This window comes from Homarus americanus, unplaced genomic scaffold, assembly GCF_018991925.1.
Source record: "Homarus americanus isolate GMGI-L3 unplaced genomic scaffold, GMGI_Hamer_2.0 scaffold24260, whole genome shotgun sequence".
In the NCBI taxonomy this organism is placed as follows: Eukaryota; Metazoa; Arthropoda; class Malacostraca; order Decapoda; family Nephropidae; genus Homarus; species Homarus americanus.
In genome coordinates this window covers 6,255,353-6,277,646 of record NW_024721079.1, presented here as the reverse complement: position 1 = coordinate 6,277,646, position 22,294 = coordinate 6,255,353, and the positions used below count along the sequence as shown (strand labels likewise).

The window sequence follows — 22,294 nt, the reverse complement described above, 5'->3', positions numbered from 1 at the left end:
AAGTAGACACCTGAGGCCCCTTGATAATCTTCAGCCACTTCTCGTGATTCAAGAACTTAACCAAAATATTTCTCGTACCGCTGAATGAAGTTTGATTTTTCATTTACGGTAATTAATTTCGCATGTGCATATACAGTATCTTTAATATTTTACGTTCAAATACTGGACAGGAAAGGTCATAAACTCGTAACGAGGAACAGACCAACCACTCTGACAACTAGTAACATTATAAACGGTGATATGATGACTACATTAATCTCTTGTCTCACCACATATAATAAATAAATAAAAGAAAATGAAGGAAATTAATATTCTATGATGGAAGACATAACATAATGGTTTACCGATCACCACAATAACAACGTGAAGATAAACGTGATACTACTACTACTACTACTACTACTACTACTACTACTACTCTGACTAAAGGGTGTCTGTACAGCTGCAGGCAAGGTTTCTGCACCATATGACTAATGGTCTATTTATTACGCTGAATCTATTGCCAAAGTGCTCATTTATTGATCTACTTATTCATTTACTTAATTACTTATATACTGTCTTGGGCACTATAGTCACATTACTAGCGTACAGCGGTGGTTAGAAGGTGACCTGCTTCTTGACTGGCGTAAAAAAGGAAAAATTTATCAGTAATTCTCAGTGTAAATATCACCATACGTTTATAGTGATAAGGAGATATTTTATACGTACACACATTTGTATACTGAAAGTTTTACGTAAATGTTCTATAATATTTTTAATAAGGTGTGTGTGTGTGTGTGTGTGTGTGTGTGTGTGTGTGTGTGTGTGTGTGTGTGTGTGTGTGTGTAAAAGTCAGACTGGCCTTTGTGTGTTTATATGCTTGACGTAGAAGTACAGTAGCAGCTTGTATAGTGTCTTCTGTATATATGCATTCCTCAAACTCTACTGGATGCTTTCATAAAACACACACACACACACACACACACACACAATACCTTTGAAAAACAAATTCTCCGCCATTATTAACCACGCTCCACCAGTCATAGTAAATTCAGTTCACATAATAATGTGTGTTTGTGTGTACAAACTTACTCCTATTTCACTGTCTCTCACCCCTCGTCTGTCTCTCATCTTCCGTCTGTCACCCACGTCTGTCTCACCCCTCACGTCTGTCTCTCATCCCTCACGTCTGTCTCTCACCCCTCGTCTCGTCTCTCATCCCTCTCACCCCTCACGTCCGTCTCTCACCCCTCGTCTGTCTCTCACCCCTCATCTGTCTCTGTCTGTCTCTCACCCCTCACGTCTGTCTCTCATCCCCTCCGTCTGTCTCTCATCCCTCACGTCTGTCTCTCACCCCTCGTCTGTCTCTCACCCCTCGTCTGTCTCTCATCCCTCGTCTGTCTCTCATCCCTCGTCTCTGTCTCTCTCACCCTCGTCTCGTCTCTCATCCCCTCGTCTGTCTCTCACCCCTCACGTCCGTCTCTCATCCCTCACGTCCGTCTCTCACCCCTCCGTCTGTCTCTCATCCCTCACGTCTGTCTCTCATCCCGTCTGTCATCGTCTGTCTCTCATCCCTCGTCCGTCTCTCTCCCTCCCGTCCGTCTCTCACCCCTCATGTCCGTCTCTCACCCCTCACGTCCGTCTCTCATCGTCCGTCTCTCACCCCTCGTCCGTCTCTCACCCCTCACGTCTCTCTCTCACGTCCGTCTGTCTGTCTCTCATCCCTCATCTGTCTCTCACCCTCGTCTGTCTCTCACCCCTCCGTCTGTCTCTCACCTCTCTGTCTCTCATCCCCTCACGTCTGTCTCTCACCCCTCACGTCCGTCTCTCACCTCTCATGTCTGTCTCTCACCCTCACGTCCGTCTCTCACCCCCTCACGTCCGTCTCTCACCCCTCACGTCTGTCTCTCTCCCCCTCACGTCTGTCTCTCCCCTCACGTCCGTCTCTCACCCCTCCCGTCTGTCTCTCACCCCTCCGTCTGTCTCGTCCGTCTCTCACCCCTCGTCACGTCTGTCTCTCACCCCTCACGTCCGTCTCTCACCCTCTCACCCCTCACGTCCGTCTCTCACCCCTCACGTCTGTCTCTCACCCCCTCACGTCTGTCTCTCACCCCTCACGTCCCTCGTCTGTCTCTCACCCCTCACGTCTGTCTCTCACCCTCACGTCCGTCTCTCACCCCTCGTCTGTCCTCTCACCCCTCCGTCTCTCTCCCCCCCTCACGTCTGTCTCTCTCTGTCTCACCCCTCACGTCCGTCTCTCACCCCTCACGTCCGTCTCTCCTCCTCACGTCTCTCACCCCTCACGTCTGTCTCTCTCACCCGTCTCTCACGTCTCTCACCCCTCCCGTCTGTCTCTCTCACGTCCGTCTCTCACCCCTCGTCTGTCTCTCCCCCTCACGTCTGTCTCTCACCCCTCGTCGTCTCTCTCGTCCGTCTCTCACCCCTCCGTCCGTCTCTCACCCTCACGTCTGTCTCTCACCCCTCACGTCTGTCTCTCACCCCCTCACGTCTGTCTCTCACCCCTCCCGTCTCTCTCCGTCTGTCTCTCCCTCACGTCTGTCTCTCACGTCTGTCTCATCGTCTGTCTCTCACCTCGTCTGTCTCTCACCCCTCGTCCGTCTCGTCTGTCTCTCACCCCTCCCGTCTGTCTCTCACCCCTTCTGTCTCTCATCCCTCACGTCTGTCTCTCATCCCTCACGTCTGTCTCTCACCCCTCACGTCCGTCTCTCACCCCTCACGTCTGTCTCTCACCCCTCACGTCCGTCTCTCACTCGTCGTGATTTGAGGTTCATTGATCGGGCTACAATTTCGGGCAATTTTGGGGATATAAAATTTTTATGAGGAATCTTCCGTATTGATCCCCTTGTGGTGTCCACCCTCCCACGCCCACATCCACGCCCAAATCCACGTCCACACCCACGGTCCATACCCACGTCCTTACCCACATCCACACCCACACCATAACCCACTACAGCAACACACACACAGGTACTCGTAAAACAGGAAGAAATACATTATTGTTGAGGACACGGCCCGATACCCTCAATTCAATTATGTATAGACACACGAAGGGAGGGAGGAGATGTGTGGTTGACTGTGGTAGTGTGGTTGATTGTAATAGTGTGGTTGAATGTGATAGTGTGGTTGGCTGTGGTAGTGTGGTTAACTGTGGTAAGTATATCAGTATGGTGTGGTTGGCTATGAACGAATAAATTTCACTTGAATAATTTTTAGATTTTTTATTTTTTTGTTTTTTTTTCATCATTGAAGGAAGACCAGAGGAAATCCTAACCCTTTCATAATTAAAACCTAAATAACCTAACCTAACCAAACCTAACCTAAGTTGACCTATCTTAAACCTAAAATTAGCCTTTAAATTAACCTCACTTAAGTTGACCCATGTAACCTTTCGTAACTCAGGTTTATTTAATGCTGGTGTTGTGTTTCAGAGACGCGTGTCGACTGGGAGAGCCACCAGAAAACTTCGGGAGGTGACGAAGTGGTGAGGCATTACAGGAAGTGACGAAGTGTTATAGGAAGTGGTGATACATTAAAGGAAGTGACGAAGTGTTATAGGAAGTGGTGATACATTAAAGGAAGTGACGAAGTGTTATAGGAAGTGGTGATACATTAAAGGAAGTGACGAAGTGTTATAGGAAGTGGTGATACATTAAAGGAAGTGACGAAGTGTTATAGGAAGTGGTGATACATTAAAGGAAGTGACGAAGTGTTATATGAAGTGGTGATACATTAAAGGAAGTGTGGAAGTGTTGCAGAAGGTGAAAACAAGTGCTACGGGAAGTACTGTACTGAAATTACGTGTACTAAGTGTTACAGCGAGTGAGAAGAGTGTTATAAAAAGAGTGAAGGACCAGGAGGCATACTTTTGAAACCATGTTGAAGTGTTGTGTTGAAGTGTCATGGCCAGTGGGAGCAACCTATCGCTCTTAGACACTTCATCCACCCACTCCACACCTTCCTCAGCGCACTACTCTCCTCCTTCCTCCGCCCACTCTACGCCCGCCACCCACTCTACGCCCGCCGCCTCTCACTCAGCACCAACTACGCCCGTCGTCACCACAGTTCGCTGGGCCGAGAAACGAACTGCTCTGAAAGGTTGGTTTAATGACTTGTCTTTGAAGTGTGTGAGAGAGAGAGAGAGAGAGAGAGAGAGAGAGAGAGAGAGATGTACAGGGGTTCATTGGTATGTTTTCGTACAACTCGTGTGACATCTTGTGGTTAAGCTGTGTAGTTTGTACAAGTTATAGTATTGGTGAATCAGGGAGGGAGGGACGGCGGGGAAGCCTGTGTTGAAGGTTTCGTACTGGAGCAGCTATGATCCTTTTATTATTATTATTATTATTATTATTATTATTATTATTATTATCATTATTATGGCATTTTTAGTCTCTCTCTCTCTCTCTCTCTCTCTCTCTCTCTCTCTCTCTCTCTCTCTCTCTCTCTCTCTCTCTCTCTCTCTCTCTCTCTCTCTCTCTCTCTCTCTCTCTCTCTCTCTCTCTCTTTCTCTCTCTCTCGATTGAAAATATACAGTCATAGCTCCCCGACACAATACATACACGACCGCCGACTAACACATCACTATACCATCAACAATAACCACCATTTATCACCTTGGAACACTGTGAGACCAACGTTTACTAATTAAACACAGCCAGAGTGACGGGGAATAATGGTGTATCGACAAGACGCCGTGTTGTATACAATGAAGGGTTATCTCTCTCTCTCTCTCTCTCTCTCTCTCTCTCTCTCTCTCTCTCTCGTTTTTGTCTCCATGTCTTTTTTCTCCTCTGTCTTTCTGTCATTCTGTTTTTCTTTCGTTTTTTATAATTTTCTCTTACTTTTCTCCCTTTCTCTTGCTTTTTATCCTTTTATCGCTTTCTTCTTTTTTCGCTTTTCTCCTTTCCTCTTTTCATCTCTCTCGATTTCTTTGATAAAACGGCTGTCAACATGTGGGGGTCAACCTGTGAGGAGGTGTGTCAACATGTGGGGAGGTGTCATCTATGTGGGAAGATGTATCAACATGTGTAGGAGGTGTGTCAACATGTGGGAGGTGTGTCAACATGTGGGGAGGTGTCATCTATGTGGGGAAGGTGTATCAACATGTGGTGTGTCAACATGTGGGGAGGTGTCATCTATGTGGGAAGGTGTATCAACATGTGTAGGTGTGTCAACATGTGTGGGGAGGTGTCATCTATGTGGGGAAGGTGTATCCAACATGTGGGGGTGTGTCAACAATCTGTGGCCATGATGTAATAATCAATTAAGATCGATAATATAAGTTGTGAGGCATCGAGCTCCCCTTCCCCCCCTTTCAATACCACCTCTTCCCCCCTCTTTTATTAACTCCCTCCCCCTTTTTCACTACCCCGTCCTCCCCCCACACATAACTATTACACAATAATTGACCAATTTCACAATTATCAACCAATTTATAGGGGCGTCCTCGGCTCGTCTCCTCCCGCTAATAACATAAACACACTCAATTACAAATGTCAATCTTATTTTCCCCCCCTCACATTAACAGCAGAGTTACGAGAGGCGTCACACTACAGGGTCACGAATCTCACAACTTATACTACGTTTAGTTTTTCTCCCTAACTGGTGATGTGGGAACCAGTCCATCTGACTGACCAACCATACTTTATACATACACCCTAACTTTGCCAATTATTATGTGTGCTAAGATGTATTCTGAGAGGTTCGTGCGGTTGTATACATGGGAGAATATTCTTACATCTGAGTTAATCATTGAAAAGTGAGGCATTTATGATAGTTTCTCAGAGTTTCTTACCTTATGTATTTCCTTTTAATTAACTGGAGATGTGAGAACGCTGTGGGAGACTTGATGGCCAAAATGAGGTCACAATTGTACCGAGACTTGACCGTAACTAGGGGCGATTTCTTAACTCCTCGTGGTGAATTAAAAAAAAAGAAGCCAGTGGTAAGATCTTTTGGATTCGGCGCCAGGAAGTTATAGTTGTTGAAATGTCAGCTTAAATTAGTATTATTAGCACATGTAAGATTTACAGCGGCAGAAGACCGGTAACACAGGCTAATGTCACCAACAGCAAACCTCCGCCAGTCGTAAATATCTCAGTTGTAAAAAAACAAAAAACAAAAAAGTGTAAAACATAATCTTCCTTGGGGTACCGTAGAGCACGAAGTGGTGATTTTTGGAGGAGTTGCTGCTGATGGCGGGTGTTGATGTGAGGCGACGGAGACACAGCAGATGGATATTCCGGGACTTGTTGTGTGTGGGTAGAGAGCGCTATAGCAGTACTCTTCTATTACAGTGGTAAGAATGAAGGAGTGATAGTGAATGAAGGAGGAGGAGGATTGTGTGTGTGTGTGTGTGTGTGTTTACTCTCAATCCTCCCCCACCCTCTTGCATTATAACGGGAAAAAAGCTTGGACGAGTGAAAAGCGATTAATCTTGTTCACCTAACGACCGCCTCATCCTGTGATGGCCCAGCCGAGGATCAGAAGGCACATCGTTGTTCAAGATTACGAGCTACTGATCTTCGTCCACCTGTCCTGTTCAGGACCCAAGCTTTGAGCTGCCATAACAACTCTTAAATCTTCTAATACTCGAAAATTTTAGAAATGCCGTACAGTATTTGATTCCTAAATCGTGAGGACTGTGTAAGATAATGTAATTTGCTTACTTTATGATTTAAAGACAAGAGCTATATAAGCTAGAGCATACAGAATTATAGATGCTCAGTTGTTGATAACACAGGATCATGCTCCTAAAACCATATTATTCCAAGCTGCCGCACCTTTGTCCTCCACTGCTTCCTGCGGGGATAGGGATATAGGAATAGTTGCTGTTCCTCCGCCATGCATCTTTTGAACGGGAGAACTTCGATACTTAGACGAGGATTTTTGTGAAACTTGCTAAGTGGATGTAACCCAACAATATCCTGAATGTAGTGGATAATAATTTATTTCCCTCTGTGTCTTGATGAGTCATGGCTGTTTTGTGTCTGGCGACGAGAGCCCCAAACCCCTGTGGTCAGTTTGTTAACATCTTTATATATCACGAATTTTTTGGATTACCAAGAGTACCGCTGTACGCTATATGTCTCTTGGTAAATATAACTTCTGAATCTCAGCTGTGACTTTCACCTTTAACACACACACACACACACACACACACACACACACACACACACACACACACACTTGAACTGGTGAATTACACTCCGTCCAGTGCTGGTACACGTTACTGTGAGGGTTCATCATAATATGGGTTATATTCCGGACAAGAGGAAGATTACGAACAAACAGACACATGGACAGCCCCGCAGCACCTTACGCCCTCTCCCCCATCTCCATCAAGGAGGAAGATGTATCATACGAACCTCTGAAAATCTGGGTCTATTGTCCCTCTCCTTCACCATACTGCACTACCATCACTTCCCGCTCCTCTACCTCCCTGCGTCGTCCTGGCTCTCCCGTTCCCTGGCTCTCTCCCTCCCACGGCGTATAGTACTTGACTCTCTCTCCCTAGAATCTCCCTCTCCCTGTATCTCCCTCTCCAGGGTCTTCCTCGCCAGGGGTAGTGTGCGTGTACCATACATCCTGGTGGGGTCAGGTGGACCCCCAGGCATGTCGTCGTGTGCGCTCACCACGACTGTTTACTGCCCGTGTTATGGCTGCTTCCTCTTGTACGGGTCAGTGTGTGTGTGTGTGTGACAGCTAGAGAGAGAGAGAGAAAGAGATATCCTCCTCCCTCTCTCTTCTCTCTCACAGCTCGTCAGCATCTCCAAGTTTAGTCATTAGGGTTCCTGGTGGTGTAATTAACTACTACTGGTGCGGTAGATAACGAGGCCATTTGCATCAGCTCCCTCTTTCTGCTCAAGTTCCGTAGCATTATATGAAGCTCGAGTCATTAACGTGAGTTGTTGTGCCTTCATCTCCCGCGCCACTCGTGAGGGGAGGCGACGTGTAGGAGCCAACGTTATAATAATAGGATAGTTTCTAGTGAGGGAGAGGTGCAGAAGACTGGGAATAATTAATAATAATAATAATAATAATAATAATAATAATAATAATAATAATAAATCATCTCTTGAGGTGAGGCATAGAGACACAGGGGTCAAGATACGGCGATAATAATGTTATTTCCTCGTGTGGGAAGACCTGGTGCCGGTTGCAGGACTCAAATGTTATCTCCTCACGAGGGAAGGACAGGTACAGACACTAAGTAAAAGGCAGGGAGGGAGGGAGAGCAGCGTGGGGGTGGTATGGTGGCGAGGGAGGGAGTGTGATGGAGGAAGGAAGGGAGCGTTGTAAAAGGGAGGGGGAAGGCAGGGTGGAGGAAGAAAGACTGGTTAAAATGAGGGAGGGAGGAAGGGAAATACAGGGAGGGGAGGGAGTGGAGGAGAGGAGGGAGGGAGTGGTAGGAGGGAGGAGGAGGCGTGGTGTGGTAGGAGGGAGAGAAGGAGCGTGGTAGGGAGGGAGGGAGGGAGCGTGGTGAGGGAGGAGTGGAGGGAGCGTGGTGGGAGGAGGGAGTGAGGAGGAGGGAGGGAAGGAGCGTGGTGAGTGGGAGCGTGGTAGGGAGGAAGGAGCGTGGGTAGAGGGAGGGTGAGGAGCGTGGTAGGAAGGGGAAGGGAGCGTGGTGGAGGGAGGGAGTGAGGGAGCGTGGTAGGAGGGAGAGAAGGAGTGGTAGGAGGGAGAGAGGGGGTGGTAGGAGGGAGCGGGGGTAGGAGGAGGGAGGTGGCAGGAGGGAGAAGGAGCGTGGTAGGAGGAGGGAGGGACGGAGGGAGGAGGAGGGATAAGTCCACCATCCGTGTACATCGACGTGACACCTCCATTACCCTCACTACACAACCTGACTTGACATTCTCCTCCTCCCTCCTCCCTCCCTCCCTCCCTCCCTCCCTCCTCCCTCCCTCCCTCCCTCCCCTCCCTCCCTCCCTCCCTCTCCTCATTCTTTCATTCCTCCTTCGGTTCATTTTTCTTCCTCTTATTGATCTATTCCCCCTCTTACCATCCATACCCCCTGTCTTACATTAATCCTCTCTTCCCCCCTCCTCCTCCTCTTCTTCCCTTCCTCCTCTTCTTCCTCCTCCGTTTCCTCTTCCTCCTTCCTTACTGTCTTTCTAGTTTTTTGTCCTTCTCCTCCTCTTCTCTTCACTCTATCCTCATTCCCCTCTTCTCCTTACCCTCATTTCTACTTCCTCCACCTCTTCCTTACTCTTTCTAGCCTTTTGTCCTCCTTTTCTCCTTACTTTATCCTCTTTCTCTCATTTCCCCCCATTCCTACTTTACTCCTTTCTCTCCGTTCTTCCCTTCTCTTCATACACTGTCTCACGTCTCCTCCTCCTCCTCCTCCTCCTCCTCCTTCTCCTCTTCCTCCTCCTCTTCCTCCTCATCCTCCTCCCCCTCCTCCTCTTCCTCCTCCTCTTCCTCCTCTTGTTGATAATTATCTTTGTTTAAGATTCTGTCTCTGCTTCTTGCGGTTTCTTGTTGATGTTGTAAACACTAGTATTGTTCCTTCTGTTGTTACTGTTGTTCCCGTTGTTATGTTGTTGTTTCCGTTGTTGTTGTTGTTACTGTTGTTTGGTATTCCTGTTGTTGTTTTTGTTGCTGTTTCCATTGTTGTTTTAGTTGATGTTCCCGGCGTTACTGTTCCTGTTGATGTTTCTGTTCTTGTTTCAGGTTCTCCATCAAGCTACAAAATCATAGCTACTGTTGGGTCAGTGTAATATAGCAAGTGTGTGTATGTGTGTGTGTCTGTGTGTGTGTGTGTGTGTGTGTGTGTGTGTGTGTGTGTGTGTGTGTGTGTGTGTGTGTGTGTGTGTGTGTGTGTGTGTGTTTGGTGGGGTGAGTTTATGTGTCTGGTGGTGATGGTGGGTGTGGTGACTCGGGAGGTGAGTAGTATGATAGTGGGTGTTGGTGGGGTAGGGGGTGGAGGTGGGTGGTGATTGTGATGTGAGTGGGTGAAGGTGGGGCGTGTGTGTGTGGGGGATGGTGTGGTTGGAGGTGGTGGTGAGGGTGGATGGGGGTGGTGATGGGATGTGTGTGTGTGTGTGTGTGGCGGCCACAGCTTAAAGGGATTATCAGACTTAGTGAGACGGGTGGGGCGGATAACACAGGCTTTACCACGCCACCCTGGTAACCTAACCTAATCTAATCTAACCTAACCTAACCTAACCTAACCTAACCTAACCTAATTTCACGTAATTCAACTTAACCTCACCTAGCTTAACCTCACCTGGCTTGACTTAATATAATTTGCGTTAACTTAAGCTCCACATAACCTGACCTAATGTAATCTAATTGGAAATTTGAGATTACCTCTAACTGCCTGACTTAGTCTTGGACAGGAGAACCAGGGCACAAGGCTAGCCTGGTCATAATAGCCTTGACTCATAGGTAGCCTGGACATAAATGTAGTCTGGACATAAAGGTAGTCTGGACATAAAGGTAGTCTAGATACAAAGGTAGTCTGGACACAAAGGTAGCCTGGACACAAAGGTAGTCTGGACACAAAGGTAGTCTGGACACAAAGGTAGTCTGGACACAAAGGTAGTCTGGACACAAAGGTAGCCTGGACACAATGGTAGCCTGGACACTGCCTGGAGACAACAATATCCCGGATGACGTGTGGTAGGGGTGGAGGGGGACGTACTTGAGCAGGGGTATAATATCGACGTGTGGGGTTATAAGCGGCTTGGACGAGACTGAGCTGGCAATTTATGGGATCCAAATGGCGGGATGGAGTATTAGACGGCAGGGAAGAGTATTGGATCCCTCTAGCTGGGCCCCACACCCCTTCCTTCCCCCTACCTCACCCCATGCACCTTCCCTCCTCCCGCTTGTACTTCATTGTGGCTTTTGTATGGTAATTTCTTCCTCCAGTAATTCTGTACCAGGATTCTCATAATGGGGTCTTACGTTGATATTTGTTTTCGTTGTTCGAGATCTTAGGATTATTATGGTCTCAGTGATTTATTTAAGGTAAAGATCCCCCTCAAAATATTTCTTCTTAATGTCATCTAAATTTTGCTAATATATTCTCAACTTAATTTTTTGTTTTCCTTCTCGCACAGAGATAAAGACCCTCTGTATCTAGTTAAGGTACAGTCTTGGTACAGTTTTGACTCCATGTTTAGAAAATACGAGTCATATATTATGTTTTTGGTCAGCGAGATGGATAGATTCTTATACCTGCAGTTAACGAGGAAAACTTGACGTATGAACCTTTGAGAATCCACCACTCGGGTACTCAATATTCTCCTTGGTATAATTTATGGTAAGATTTCCCCCGTAAGTGGGAGATGTGCAGAACGTATCTCGTAACAGAGTAATATCAGAGCCGTTTTGTATTGGATAAAATGGTATAGAAATTGCACTCAGACTCTTTATCGTCCATTACTGCCATCTATCACCACAATTCAGCACCATCTATTCATCCCCACCATCCATCACCACCATCTATCCTCACCCATCCAACAACCATCACCACCCATCCATTCCCACTCATCCATTCCTACTCACCCATTCCCACTCACCCATCTCCACTTAACCTCCCCCACCACCATCCATCATCCTCCACACTATCTCTCATCACCTATCCACTATCCGGCGTGCTCTTCGAGGGTGTAAATGACCCCGTGTTTGCTGGGGGGAGGTGAACCTGGAAAAGCCCCCAAGAGCTCTGTCAACAAATATGGCGGGTGAGGGTAAGGTTCCCAGCTCCTTATTCACAAAGGTGTTCTTACGGTGAATGTTTCTCGTAAGGGAAGATGTGAAGATGTGCTCCGAACTCTTGGTTGTGTTAAGTGAGAGCACGAGAGGTAACGTGCATAAATGATTGGGTTATTTTTTATACCGATGCTCTGGCTCTGGTTAGATATACGTTCACTTGACATCGACACAACGCTCACACGACACAACACAAATGCAACATTAACACAACACAAGACTGACACAAACACAACACTAAACAAACACAAGATAAACACAAGACGAACGCTAACACACCACAGGAGACAGCAGGAGGCAGAGGTCCCCCAGTTATTACCAGCGACTCAAAACTTTTCTTGTTAAAATTCAATCAAGAATTGTGGGTAAAGTTTTCAGAGACGACGTACTAGGCTCACCTTTTGTTGCCTGCTACTGTGGGTGAGGGGCCGGGCGTTACGCTATGTTGTAAGGGGCGCGCTATGTTGTAAGGGGCGGCGGGCGTTACGCCATGTCAGGCGGCGCGGCGTTACGCTATGCTGTAAGGGGCGGCGGGCGTTACGCCACGTTGTAGTGGGGCGGCGTTACGCTATGTTGTAAGGGCGGCGGGCGTTACGCTATGTTGTAGCAAGGCGGTTACGCTGCGTTGTGGCGCGGCGGGGCTACGCTATGTTGTGGGCGCGGTGGGGGGGCTGAGGAGGTCACAGTCTGGTACAGAAGTGGAATTGGTCCGAAGAAGAAATGACATTACATTTCACTTAGCTTCTACTATAATACTTTTATGTAATATTTTTTTTTACTCCATATTTAATAAATTTTTTTTCCGGTTTCATACTAAACACAAATACTCAAAACAAAATACAAACTATTTCAACATCAACACACACATGTTTCCCAAATGACCTCTCAGCACTTCTTTCCATCATATCTGTTATCATTTCCGGCCACATCAGGGTCAGTGTGCTAATGAATACCATCTGTCATCACCCGTTCTTTCATCCCGGGGCACATAAAAATCATTTCTAATTGTACAAAACATACCGATAAGTTCCTAGTAGAGCCACATATTTGTTATTCTCGCATTCCTCTTTGACACCATGACCAACAAGGTAGGTATCCACCACATTGTTGTCATATATTCTTGCCTACCACACTGTCACATATATATTTTCCTGCCTACCACATTATATATAAACTTTTTGCCTACCATACTGTTATATATATTTCTGGCCCACCACACTGTCAATATAGAACCTTTGGCTCACTAATATTCATATATATTTCTGGTCCACCACACTGTTATATATACTTTCTGTCTACCATACTGTTACATATGGCTTCCCTGGCCCACCACACTGTTATATATACTGTCCACCACACTGTCATATATACGGCTCACCACATGGCAATATATATTTTCGGTCCACCACACTGTCATATATATTTCTGGCCCACCACTACTGTCATATATTTCCGGCCAACTACACTGTTACATATTTTTGCCCACCACACTGCCATATATTTTCGGTCCACCACACCGTCATATATACTTTCTGTCCACCGCAATATTAAGAAGAAGCACACAATATTCTCGATAAACAGGAATTGAACTTTTATACCATCTTCGCCCATCTCCCGGCTCTAAAAATACTTGAGTGTCTAAAATATTCACTATAAAACGATCTGGCAGTGTGTGTGTGTGTGTGTGTGTGTGTGTGTGTGTGTGTGTGTGTGTGTGTGTGAAGGAGAGAGAGAGAAAGAATGCTGGAATTTGATACTAAGCCTCTGTGTGTGTGTGTGTGTGTGTGTGTGTGTGTGTGTGTGTGTGTGTGTGTGTGTGTGTGTGTGTGTGTGTGTGTGTGTGTGTGTGTGTGTGTGTGTGTGTGTGATGTTAGAATTGGACACCTGGACACCTTAAACTGTATACTGTATCATATTGGTTCTGGAGAGAGAGAGAGAGAGAGAGAGAGAGAGAGAGGAGAGAGAGAGAGAGAGAGAGAGAGAGAGAGGCCATTAAGTCTGCCCAGCTGCTCACTAAATTGAATTTGTCCAGACCAACACACACAGGAGAAAGCTGGAAGGTAAGGAGGAGGGAGGTAAGGAAGAGGAGGTGAAGGAGGCAGGGAGGTGGTGAAGGAGGCGAGGGGGTGGGAAGAAGGATGAGGAGGTGGTGAAGGAGGGCGAGGGAGGTGGTGAATGATGGGGGGAGGGGAGGGAGGTGAAGAAGAAGGATGATGGAGGTGGTGAAGAAGGATGAGGGAGGTGCAAGGAGGCAAGGAAGGTGGTGAAGGAGGATGAGGGAGGGTGAAGGAGGAGCGAGGAGGTGTGAAGGAGGGCGAGGAGGTGGTGAAGAAGGATGAGGGAGGTGTGAGGAGGAGAGGGAGGGTGAAATGATGGTGGGGGGAGGGGAGGGAGGTGGCGAAGAAGGATGAGGGAGGTGTGAAGAAGGATGAGGGAGGTAAGGAAGGAGGAAGGACAAGAAGGTGGTGAAGGAGGATGGAGGAGGTGAAGGAGGGCGAGGGAGGTGGGTGAATGATGGTGGGGAGGTGGTGAGGAGGAAGGATGAGGGAAGCAAGAAGAAGGATGAGGAGGTGGGGTAAGGATATGAGGAGGTGGGTGAAGGAGATGAGGAGAAGGAGGGAAGGAGGGAGGTGGTGAATGAGGGTGGGGGAGGTGGGTGAGGAGGTATGGAAGAAGGGATGAGGGAGGTGGTGAAGGAGGGCAAGGGAGGTGGTGAAGGAGGATGGAGGGGAGGGCGAGGGAGGGTGGTGAATGATGGTGGGGGAGGTGGGTGAGGGAGGTGTGAAGAAGGATGAGGAGCAGAAGGAGGGCAAGGGAGGTGGGAAGAGGATGGAGAGTGGCGAAGGAGGGGTGGAGGGAGGCAGGAGGTGAGGGGAGGCGGTGAAGGAGGAGGGGAGGTAAGCAAGGAGGATGAGGGAGGGTGAAGGAGGGCGAGGAGGTGGCGAAGGAGGGCGAGGAGGTGGCAAGGAGGGCGAAGGAGGATGGAGGAGGTAGCAAGGAAGGGGTGAGGGAGGTGATGTGGAGGGTGAAGGAGGTATGAAGGAGGATGGAGGAGGTAGCGAAGGAGGATGGGGGGAGGTGGTGAAGGAGGCGAAGGAGGATGAGGGAGGTGGTGAAGGAGGGTGGGGAGGGAGGTGGTAGGAGGCGAAGGAGGATGGGAGGAGGTGGCAAGGAAGGGGTGAGGAGGTGGTGAAGAAGGATGAGGGAGGGGTGGCGAAGGAGGGCGAGGGAGGTGGGTGAAGGAGGGCGAGGAGATGGCGAATGAGGATGAAGGGAGGTAAGAGGGGCAAGGAGGTGAATGAGAAGAAAAAGGAGGAAGATAAGAGGAGAGAGAGAGAGAGAGAGAGAGAGAGAGAGAAAGTAGGGAGTGGATTGAGGAAATTAAGCGGGTTGAGCCAGGTGAGAGAGGAAGTGAGAAGGAAACTGTAAGCGAGGGGGGTGAGGATGGTCGGGAGGGGGTGAGGATGGGAGAGGGGGTGAGGATGAGGGGAGGAGGAGGATGGGAGGAGGGGTGAGGATGGATGGGGAGGGGTGAGGATGGAGGAGGAGGGTGAGGATGGTCGGAGGGGGGAGGGTGGGAGTGAGGGTGGGGAGGGATGGCTGGGGAGGGGGTGGAGGGATGGGAGGGAGGAGGGTGAGGATGAAGGGAGGGGGTGAGGGTGGGGAGGGGGGAGGATGGTCAGAGGGGTGAGGATGGTCGGGGAGGGGGGAGGGATGGCGGGGAGGGGTGAGGATGGGAGGGTAGGGGTGAGGATGGGAGGGGGTGAGGTGGCTGGGAGGTGAGGTGGTCGGGAGGGGGTGAGGATGATGGGGAGGGGGTGAGGATGGGAGGTAGGGGGTGAGGATGGTCGGGAGGGGGTGGGAGGATGGTCAGAGGAGGGGTGAGGTGGTCGAGTGGGGTGGAGGAGGGGTGGGAGGGGAGAGGATGGGAGGGAGGGGTGAGGATGGGAGAGGAGGGGGTGAGGTGGGAGGAAGGGGGGAGGATGGGGAGGTGGAGGAAGGAGGGGGAGAGGATGGGAGGAGGGGGGAGGATGAGGAGGGGGAGAGGATGGGAGGAGAGGGGTGAGGATGGAGAGGAGGGGGTGAGGTGGGGAGGAAGGGGTGGAGGATGGATGGGGAGTGGGGGTGAGGATGGGAGGGAAGGGGGAGGATGGGAGGAAGGGGGGTGAGGATGGAGGGAGAGGGGTGAGGGTGGAGGGAAGGGGGGTGAGGATGGGAGGAGGGGGTGAGGGTGGGAGGGAAGGGGGGTGGAGGATGGGAGGAGAGGGGGTGAGGTCGGGGAGGGGGAGGGTGGAGGGAAGGGTGAGGGATGGTCGGGGAGGGGTGAGGATGGGAGGGAGGGGGGAGGGATGGGAGGAGAGGGGGTGAGGATGGGAGAGGAGGGGGTGAGGTGGGAGGAAGGGGTGAGGATGGGAGGACGGGGTGAGGGTGGAGGAAGGGGTGAGGATGGAGGAGAGGGGGGGTGAGGGTGGTCGGGGAGGGGGAGGATGGTCGAGTAAGAGGATGGAGGAAGGGGTGAGGATGGGAGGAGACGGGGTGAGGGTGGGAGGGAAGGGGGTGAGGATGGGAGGAGAGGGGAGTGAGGGTGGGAGGAAGGGGGTGGAGGATGGGAGGAGAGGGGGGTGAGGGTGGTCGAGGGGGTGAGGTGGGAGGAAGGGGGTGAGGATGGGAGGAGACGGGGGTGAGGGTGGGAGGGAAGGGGGGTGAGGATGGGAGGAGAGGGGGGGAGGGTGGTCGGGGAGGGGGGGTGAGGATGGGAGGGAGGGGGTGAGGATGGGAGGGGAGGGGGGAGAGGATGGAGGAGAGGGGGTGGGAGGATGGGAGAGGAGGGGGGTGGAGGATGGGAGGGAGGGGGTGAGGATGGTCGGGGAGGGGTGAGGGGATGGAGGGGGAGAGAGGATGGAGGAGGGGGTGAGGATGGGAGAGGAGGGGGAGGAGGATGGGGAGGGGGTGAGGTGGTAGGGAAGGGGCTGAGGGTTGGAGGAAGGGGTGAGGATGGGAGGGAGGGGTGAGGGTGGGAGGGAAGGGGTGAGGATGGGAGGGAGGGAGGTGAGGGTGGGAGGGGGGGGGTGAGGGGTGGAGGAAGGGGGTGAGGGTGGGAGGGAAGGGGTGGAGGGTGGTCGGGGAGGGGGGTGAGGGAGGGAAGGGGGTGAGGATGGGAGGAGACGGGGGTGAGGGTGGAGGGAAGGGGGTGAGGGTGGTCGGGAGGGGGGTGAGGTGGGAGGGAAGGGGGGTGAGGATGGGAGGAGAGGGGTGGGGAGGGTGGATGGGGAGGGGGTGGAGGGGTGGAGGGAAGGGGTGAGGATGGGAGGAGACGGGGTGAGGGTGGGAGGGAAGGGGGTGAGGATGGAGGAGGAGGGGGTGAGGGTGGTCGGGGGAGGGGGTGGAGGATGGGAGGGGAGGGGAGGGTGAGGGATGGGAGGGGTGGGGAGGGGGAGAGGATGGAGGAGAGGGGGGTGAGGATGGGAGAGGAGGGGGGGGTGGGGATGGAGGAGGAGGGATGGTCGGGGAGGGGTGAGGATGGGAGGGGGGGAGAGAGGATGGGAGGGAGAGGGGGGTGGAGGATGGGAGAGGGAAGTGAGGATGGGAGGGGAGGGGGTGAGGGTGGTAGGGAAGGGGGTTGAGGGTTGAGGGAAGGGGTGAGGATGGGAGGGAGGGGGGGGGTGAGGGTGGGAGGAAGGGGTGAGGATGGGAGGAGGGGGTGAGGGTGGTCGGGAGGGGGGTGAGGATGGGAGGGCAGGGGTGAGGGTGGGAGGAAGGGGGGTGAGGATGGGAGGGAGAGGGGGGGGAGGGTGGTCGGGGAGGCGGGTGAGGATGGTCGGGGAGGGGTGAAGATGGTCGGGAGGGGGGTGAGGATGGTCGGGGAGTGGGGGTGAGGAGGGTGGTCGGGGAGGGGGGTGAGGATGGGAGGAGAGGGGGTGGGGTGATGGGAGAGGAGGGGGGTGAGGGTGGGAGGGAAGGGGTGAGGATGGGAGGGGAGGGGGTGAGGGTGGAGGGGAGGGGGGTGAGGATGGGAGGGAGGGGGTGGAGGATGGGAGGGGAGGGGTGAGGGTGGTCGGGGAGGGGTGAGGTTGTCGGGGAGGGGGGTGAGGACGGGGAGGGGTGAGGATGGTCAGGAGAGGGCGAGGATGGCTGGGGAGGGGGTGAGGATGGTCGGGGAGGGGGGGTGAGGATGGTCGGGGAGGGGGGTGAGGATGGTTGACATAAGAACAAGACATTTTCCGCGGCCCCGGACACGTTACTGACAATATCGGGATTTACGCTGCCTGCTGGCGAATCGCCCATAGTCATCATGTCGAGGGCTGGGGGCTGGTGAGGACTAGAGAATAGTGAAGAGCTAGGGGCTGAGGTGAGGGCTAGGGAATGGTGGAAGGTTAGGTGGATGGTGAGGGTTAGGGGTTTGTGGGAGGGCTAGGGGCTGATGGAGGGCAGGGGTGGAAGGGAGGACTAGGGGCTGGTGGAGGACTAAGGGGCTGGTGGAGGACTAAGGGGCTGATGGAGGGCTGGGGCCGGCAGTAAGGTCAGTGTAGCCGTCAGCTGGGGCAACATTAATTGTCCCTCAAATTGAAACAGAATCCCGGAGCATTACAGCGTCTGGTGGTGATAGTGAGGGGCTCCTGATTGTCTCTCTCTCTCTCTCAACAGCATGGTTAGTGAGAAAAAGAAAATGAGAAAGTCTCCGTTCTCATACACATATTTCACTAAGAATATATTGTGTGTGTGTGTGTGTGTGTGTGTGTGGGTGGACGAAAGTAATAGTGTTATCGTCGACAATAGCCAGACCCTAATTGTTCCCGACCCTCGTTACACTGTGTTGTCTGGAGAACGTCACCCTCTCTCTCTCTCTCTCTCTCACCCCGGGGCCTGGTAGCGTGAGGTTGTTTCCCCCTTTACACTCTTTCCCCCTCCCCCCCTCCCTCACACTCCCGGGCCTGGTAACGTGAGAGGTGTTTCCCAGAGGTCGTGAAAGATGAACGAGGTCATCAGCTGAGGCGTAAACTACCTCTCCAGTACCCCCAGTCTCTCACGTTCCTCAAGAATATTTTTCTGGAGGCCGTGTTGAGTTACCTCCAAATGTCTCTACATGTAAGCTAGGCACAAATATGACTTCTGACGTGAGCTGAAATCGGTCCCTCTCATCCGTTACTGTCAATTTGTACGTGATATTAACATTGTATGATAACATTTTGTACGTGATATTAAGATTTTGTACGGATATTATTTTTACGTGGTATTAAAATTTTGTACGTGATATTAACATTTTGTACGTGATATTAACATTTGTTATATTAACATTTGTACTAACTGTTTGTACGTGATACTAACTGTTTGTACGTGACACTAACTGTTTGTACGTGACACTAACTGTTTGTGCATGACACCCAACAACACTGGTCATCATCAGGTGTGGCAGTATATAACGTGTGTGTGTTGATGCGCCCTCCACAGTATACAGGTCCAGGGGCTCTCGACCAGGTGAGCTTGTGAAATATTGATGACTCATTTTCGTCCGGGCGTCCGAGGACCAACCGGTAAATAAGTAATGCCTAAATCAAGCGGTGGGCGAGCAGGAGCGGTAAATATGTAATGGGATCAGTAGATATGTGTAGCTACAGTAACACACTAAAATATGTGACAAAACACACACACACACACACACACACACACACACAGAGAAACGCAAGCAGGGAAACACACAGATAGAGAAACAAATACAAACAGAGAGAGAGAAATACAAAGATAAAAAGAGATAAAACAAATACAAACATAAACATAAAGCGAGACACAGTAAGAGAAAGAGAGACAGACAGACAAAGAAACACATGCAAACACAGAGAGAGAGAGAGAGAGAGAGAGAGAGAGAGAGAGAGAGAGTCATAACGTGGGTGCTTTGGGTCAGCGTGTCCCTGTTGGGGTGACCGTTGGTGAGTCAATGATCCGGAGACGATGCTCGTAAACCACGTCCTGCTGACCACAGATTCTCGCCAGCCCATCCTCACTGACCCCTGACCCATCCTCACTGACCCCTGACCCATCATCACTACCCTAACCAATCCTCAGTGACCCATAACCCATCCTCACTGATCCCTAACCCATCCTATCCTGACCCCTAACCCATCCTCACTGACCCCTAACCCATCTTCACTGACCCTAACCCATCCCTCAATGACCCATAACCCATCCTCACTGATCCCTAACCCATCCTCACTGCCACTAACCCATCCTCAAGACCCTAACCCATCCTCAAAGACCCTAACCCATCCTCATTGACCCTCATCCCATCCCTACTGACTCCTAACCCATCCTTCATGACCCCCTAACCAATCCTCACTGACCCTAACCCATCCTCAAAGACCCTAACCCATCCTCAAAGACCAACCCATCCTCACTGACTCCTAACACAATCCTGACCTATGCCTACCTGATCCCTAACCCATCTTCACTGACCCTAACCCATCTTCACTGACCCCCCTAACCCATCTTCACTGACCCCTAACCCATCCTCACTGACCCCTAACCCATCCTCACTGACCCCCTAACCCATCCTCATCCTAAACGTCATCATACTAACTAATAAAGTAAATCCTATAAGCGCACACACACACACACACACACACACACACACACCACACCACGCACCACACACACACACACACACACACACACACACACACACACACACACACACACACACACACACATAAAGGCTGTCCACGCCACAACGAATATTACTCTCTTTATGTAATTACTTGTTGCTATATTAGTCCCTCCCCACGTGATCCAGAACATGACCACTGAACATAGACCACTGAACATGACCACTGAACATGACCACTGAACATGACCTCTGAACATGACCGCTGAAAACCCTGAACATGACCTCTGAACATGACCTCCGCTGAACATGACTGCTGAACATGACCAGTGAACATGACCTCTGAACATGACCACTGAACATGACCACTGAACATGACCTCTGAACGACCTCTGAAATAATCTCGAAATACAGACCGCCTGAATATGACCGCTGAATATGACCGCTGAACATGACCAGTGAACATGACCTCTGAACTGACCACTGAACATGACCACTGAACATGACCTCTGAACATGACCTCTGAACATGACCGCTGAATATGACCGCTGAACATGACCACTGAACATGACCTCTGAACATGACCACTGAACATGACCACTGAACATGACCTCTGAACATGACCTCTGAACATGACCTCTGAACATGACCGCTGAATATGACCGCTGAACATGACCACTGAACATGACCACTGAACATGACTTTGTACGTGACTGAACATGATCCGCTGAACATACCACTGAACATGACCCAGTGAACATGACCAATGAACATGACCGCTGAACATGACCTCTGAACATGACCGCTGAACATGAACACTGAACATGACCGCTGAGCATGACCTCTGAACATGACCACTGAACATGACCTCTGAACATGACCGCTGAACATGACCCTGTGATCAGACCTCTGAACATGACCGCTGAACATGACCACTGAACATGACCAGTGATGACAGCCATGAACATGACCTCAGACATGACTGACCATGAACATGACCTCTGAACATTACCTCTGAACATGACCACTGAACCACATATTATCTTTTGAACCACACACACACACACATACGCACACACACACACACTACACACACACACACCACACACACACACCACACACTCACACACACACATACCTCACTCCACCTCACACACTCACACACACACAAGTGGTGTGGATAGAACAAGATGGCGGAATATTGACAGTGAGAGGTGTTTATTGAATCACAACTAGCAGGTAATCCCGGCACACCACACCCACCTAGCCTAGCCCACCACCTACCTAGCCCACCCACCTAGTAGGTACAACCACTCTCCCAATCCCCACCCAATATCCACAACCCAGCCACACCCACCCAACCTGCCACACCAGCCATACCAACATAGATACACACACCTAGCCACACCCACTCAGCCACATCTATCCAGCCACACCCACCAGCCACATCCACCTAGCCACATCCGCCTAACCACCCCTCCACCCACCACCCAGCCACCCACCACCCCTACTCAACCATACCCCACACCTCCGCTTATGTACTCTCCTCTCTCTCTCTCTCTCTACACACACACACACCACGCGCGCCCCACACACGCTCACACGCACACACACACACACAAGACAATTAGTGTCAATTATGGATGAGGTTAAACCGTGAACCAGAGAATGTGTGACGCACTGTGAGTTCCCACCCTTATTGATGACCTCTCCGCACACACCTCTGCCCTGCCACACCCCTGTGTCTACCCTGCTACACACCCGTCTGTGCCTACCACCACACCCCTGCCTGTGTCCCCTGCCACACCCCCTGCCTGTGTCTCACACCACACACCCCTGCCTGTATCACCTGCCACCCCTGCCTGTCTCCCTGCCACCACCCCCTGTGTCTACCCTACCCACACACCCCTGCCTGTGTCTACCCTGCCACACCCTGCCTGTGTCTACCCTGCCACACCCCTGCCTCTGTCTCCCTGCCACACC

The 22,294-nt window shown here is 50.9% G+C and overlaps 1 protein-coding gene across 2 annotated transcripts in view; it reads left to right on the top strand.

Annotated features, from left to right (window-relative positions):
• The window catches only part of LOC121861485 (transient receptor potential channel pyrexia-like), a 55,934-nt gene that overhangs the window by 4,007 nt on the left and 29,633 nt on the right, over positions 1-22,294 (top strand). For both annotated transcript variants that reach the window (XM_042359272.1, XM_042359270.1), the window contains exon 2: positions 3,429-4,095. In XM_042359272.1, the coding sequence (XP_042215206.1) occupies positions 3,900-4,095 (196 nt within the window). In that variant the 5' untranslated portion in view covers positions 3,429-3,899. The remainder of the gene's footprint in view (positions 1-3,428; positions 4,096-22,294) is intronic.